The sequence below is a fragment of the Babylonia areolata genome, chromosome 16 (assembly GCF_041734735.1).
Source record: "Babylonia areolata isolate BAREFJ2019XMU chromosome 16, ASM4173473v1, whole genome shotgun sequence".
In the NCBI taxonomy this organism is placed as follows: Eukaryota; Metazoa; Mollusca; class Gastropoda; order Neogastropoda; family Buccinidae; genus Babylonia; species Babylonia areolata.
The window spans coordinates 3,146,405-3,151,404 of NC_134891.1; the positions used below are offsets into that span (position 1 = coordinate 3,146,405).

At 44.3% G+C, this 5,000-nt stretch overlaps 1 protein-coding gene across 2 annotated transcripts in view; it reads right to left on the reverse strand.

Annotated features, from left to right (window-relative positions):
• Window positions 1-5,000, reverse strand: part of LOC143291073 (uncharacterized) — a 63,264-nt gene that overhangs the window by 14,981 nt on the left and 43,283 nt on the right. The window contains exons 2-5 of one of the 2 annotated variants that reach the window (XM_076600671.1): window positions 3,841-4,012; window positions 3,036-3,131; window positions 2,106-2,204; window positions 723-821 (exon numbers count right to left, since the gene is read on the reverse strand). In XM_076600671.1, coding sequence (XP_076456786.1) covers window positions 723-821; window positions 2,106-2,204; window positions 3,036-3,131; window positions 3,841-3,957 — 411 coding nt within the window. In that variant the 5' untranslated portion in view covers window positions 3,958-4,012. The remainder of the gene's footprint in view (window positions 1-722; window positions 822-2,105; window positions 2,205-3,035; window positions 3,132-3,840; window positions 4,013-5,000) is intronic. The other variant, XM_076600672.1, reaches the window with a different exon arrangement.

A 5,000-nucleotide genomic window follows, 5' to 3' on the forward strand; every position in this document is an offset into this window, starting at 1 on the left:
ATGGAAAAATCTAACGTGTAAAACAAAAATGATTTTTTTTTTTTTTTGGTTTTGTTTTTTTTTAAACCAGAAACAGAGAAAGGAAAGATAGATGGAGAAAAAGTTGATTTGTTTTTTGGTTTTGGGGATGGAGGGGGGGGTCAATGATGGTGTGTGTAGCACCAAAAAAATGGGAAAGAAAAAACACACACACACACAAATATTGTTGGTGCTCCATGAACTGCAAGCAGGTAAGGCCACACACACACACACACACAAAAAAAAAAAGAAAAAGAAAAGATCGCTCACCCATCCAACCCTGCCCAGATGTTAACCTTGTTGGACGGGGACAATAGCCAAGTGGTTAAAGCGTTGGACTTTCAATCTGAGGGTCCCGGGTTCGAATCTCGATAACGGTGCCTGGCAGGTAAAGGGTGGAGATTTTTCCAATCTCCCAGGTCAACACATGTGCAGACCTGCTAGTGCCTGAACCTCCTTCGTGTGTACACACAAGCAGAAGATCAAATACGCACGCTAAAGATCCTATAATCCATGTCAGCGTTCGGTGGGTTATGGAAATAAGAACACACCCAACATGCACAACCCTGAAAACAGAGTATGGCTGCCTACATGACGGGGTAAAAACGGTCATACATGTAAAAACCCATTTGTGTACATATGAGTGAATGTGGGAGTTGCAGCCCACGGACGACAAAAAAGAAGAGGAAAGAAGAAGAGTTTACCTTGTTGGTGACATGGACGCTGGCTCCATGCTGAATCAGCTTCTCCGCGACCCCGTAGTAGGCCCAGTAGGCTGCATTGTGCAGTGCTGTCCAGCCGTTCTGCACACCGTGGTTCTTTTCTTTATGAAACAAGTCTCAGATACTCTGGCGGATATTCATGGAATACCATTTTCATACTATTACACTTAATAAAAGCTAAGTTCTAATAAATAAAATAAATAAATAAAGAATGAATATATGAATGAATGAGCAAATAAATGAATGAATGAATGAATGAATAGATAAAAAGATGAATAAATGAATGAATTTAATGGATTAACAGGTAAATAAATAAATAAATAAATAAACAGACAAATAAATAAATATATAAATAAACAAACAAGCAGACAATGAACATCATCAAGAAACAGACAAGTACATCTTAATGAATATACACTTTCTCCTCTCTCTCTCTCACACACACACACACACACACACACACACACACACACAAATCCATCCTTTATCTATCTCCGGAACACATTACAGATGGGTTTATAATTAGATCAGGGGAAGAAAAAAAAAACAACAAACAACCCACCCACCAACAACTGAGACTGTCTCTCCATATACGCTTCACCACATCTGCCAGGCAGATGCCTGACCAGCAGCATAACCCAACGCGCTTAGTCAGGCCTTGAGTGCATACGTAAATATTTGTGTACCTATCAGAGTGGATTTCTTCTACAGAATTTTGCCAGACAACAACACTCTCGTTGCCATGGGTTCTTTGTCAGTGTGTCAGGTGGATGCTGCACACGGGACCTCCGTTTATCGTCTCTTCCGCAAGACTAGACGCTCAGTTTGATTTTCCAGTCAAACTTTGGAGAAACGGCGAGAGCGGGATTCGAACCCACACCCCCCACAGACACTGTAATGGCAGAAAAGCGTCTTAACCATTCTGCCACATTCCTCAAAAAGAGCATGTTAACAGGTTCGAACTCGAGCGGGACAGGAACCAGTGGCCAAGCAGATACTGCGGAGGAAGTGTGGCTGGATCGGACGCACCCTCACGGAAGCCAGCGTCCAGCATCACACGCCAAGCCCTGACCTGGAACCCGCAGGGAAAGAGGAAGAGAGGCCGGCCTCGCAACAGCTGGAGGCGAGATACCGAGGCAGAGCTGAAGCAGCAAGGGACCAACTGGACTGGAATGGCCAGAACAGCCCAGAACAGAGTGCGATGGCGAGGGGTCGTCGATGGCCTATGCTCCACCAGGAGCGATGGGCAAAATGAATGAAATGAACCGGTTCAAACTGAGCGCACGCAGTTTGAAAGTATGTTGTCTCACTCACAGTACTGAAGCGCCTCTGAGAGAACGTGAACCTGAAAGTGAAACTCCCCACCTTGTCCTGTGTGTTCAGTTCGCAGCCAGCTTCGATCAGCATCTGCAGGATCTCCTGTTCTCCCTTCATGGCCGCGTGGTGCAGTGCCGTCATCCCTCTCTGTAAAACACACACAGACAGTAGTGTCCCAGTGCCGCAGTGTGCACACACCCATAACATACATGTACACACCACTGCACACACACACACATGAGTTAACGCAAACACACACACACACACACACAGAACATGAAGCACTCACAGTATCATTTGCACAGACATTACATTTGGCAAACATACACACACACACACACACACACACACACACACACACACACACACACACAGAACATGAAGCACTCGCAGTATCATATGCACTGACATTACATTTGGCAAACACACACACACACACACACACACACACACACACACACACAGAGAACATGAAGCACTCACACAATCATTTGCATTGAATCACATTTGGCAAACATACAATCACACGTACACACACACACACACACACAGAGAACATGAAGTACTCACACAATCATTTGCATTGACATCACATCTGGCACACACACACACACACACACACACACACACACACACACACACACAGAGAACATGAAGCACTCACACAATCATTTGCATTGACATCACATTTGGCGCACACAGACACACACACACACACACACACACACACACACACACACACACACACACACACAGAGAGAACATGAAGCACTCACAGTATCATTTGCATTAACATCACATTTGGCACACACACACACACACACACACACACACACACACACACACACACACACACAGAACATGAAGCACTCACAGTATCATTTGCATTAACATCACATTTGGCACACACACACACACACACACACACACACACACACACACACACACACACACACACACAGAACATGAAGCACTCACACTATCCTTTGCATTGACGTCACACTTGGCCTCAATAAGCAGCCTGACCACGTCCGGCTTGCCTTGGGAGGCCACATGGATGGGGCAGCAGTCATGCTGCACACACACACACACACACACAGCCATGTAGACATGCACACGCATGTACACACACACACACACACACACACACACACAGCCATGTAGACATGCACACGCATGTACACACACACACACACACACACACACACACACACACACACACATGCATGCATGCACACATGCCTACACACACACATGCACAAACACACACACACACACACACACACACATGCACACACACATGCCTCCCCCCCACACACACACACTCACACACACATACGCAAGCACACTCATATGCAAATGCGCGCACATGCATGCACAAACACACACCAATACACACACACATGCACACTCAAATACACACACACACATACACATACACACACAGACACACACAAATACAAACACACACACACTCACACACACATTCACAGACACACCCACCCATCCACCCCACACCCATCCCCACCACCCCTCACCACCCCACCACCCCCTACACACACACACACACACACACACTCCCACCCATCCAGTGATCCACCCACCCCCACACACTCAAACACACAAATACTCACCACCACCCCTACACACACACACACACACACACACACACACACACACTCACTCACATCCCCCTCCCCCCACAAACCCCGCCCCCCCCACCCCCCCGCCCGCCCCCACTCCCCCTCCCCAACTCCCCACCCCACCCCACCCACACACACACCGTGAAGGACACCCAGTTGATGTTGATGCCTTCCTCAATGAACTTTTTCACCAGATGAGTGCGGCCAAAGCCACAGGCATCCCAGAAGGCCTCTTGCCGTGAATTGGCTTGACCCATGGCCCACAAATGACCTCAGTCTGACCTTCTGTCACGGGCAATCAACAGCCAGCTTCTGGAACATATCGTCAGGGTTCACTTTTAATCAACTCTAATCTTCAAGTTCTGGAACATTATCATCAGGGTTCACTTTTAATCAACTCTAATCTTCAAGTTCTGGAATATTATCATCAGGGTTCACTTTTAATCAACTCTAATCTTCAAGTTCTGGAATATTATCATCAGGGTTCACTTTTAATCAACTCTAATCTTCAAGTTATGGAATATTATCATCAGTGTTCACTTTTAATCAACTCTAATCTGCAAGCACTGGAACATAATCATCATAGGGTTCAGTTTGAATCAGCTTTAATTTCCAAGTACTGGAACAAATCAACACATTCAGTTTCAATCAGTTTTAATCCTCAAGCTCTCCAACATATCACCACATTCGGTTTTAGTCAGCTTTATTAATCTCCAAAGGTTTCGAACATATCATACATAGGGTTCAGTTTTAATCAACTTGTATCTCCAAGTTCTGGAACATATCATAGGGTTAAGTTTTAATCAACTTTAATCTCCAAGTTCTGGAACATATGATAGGGTTAAGTTTTAATCAGCTTTAATCTCCAAAGGTTTGGAACATAATTTATCATAAGGTTCAGTTTTAATCAACTTTAATCCCCAAGCTCTGGAGCATTTCATCAGTTTCAGTTTTAATCAATTTTAATCTCCAAGTTCTGAAATGTACCACAGGGTTCAGTTTTAATCAGCTTTAATCTCCAAGCTCTGGAAGAAATCATCACAATCAGTTTTCTCTGGAAGAAATCATCACAATCAGTTTTAATCAAATTTAATGTGCAAGTACTGGAACATAATTATCATACAGTTCAATTTCAATCAGCTTTAATCTCCAAGCTCTGAAACATATCATCAGATTCAGTTTTTATCAACTTTAATCTCCAAAGGTTTGGAACATAATCATCATAGGGTTCAGTTTTAATCAACTTTAATCCCCAAATTCTGGAACATGTCATTAGATTCAGTTTCAGTCAACTTTAATC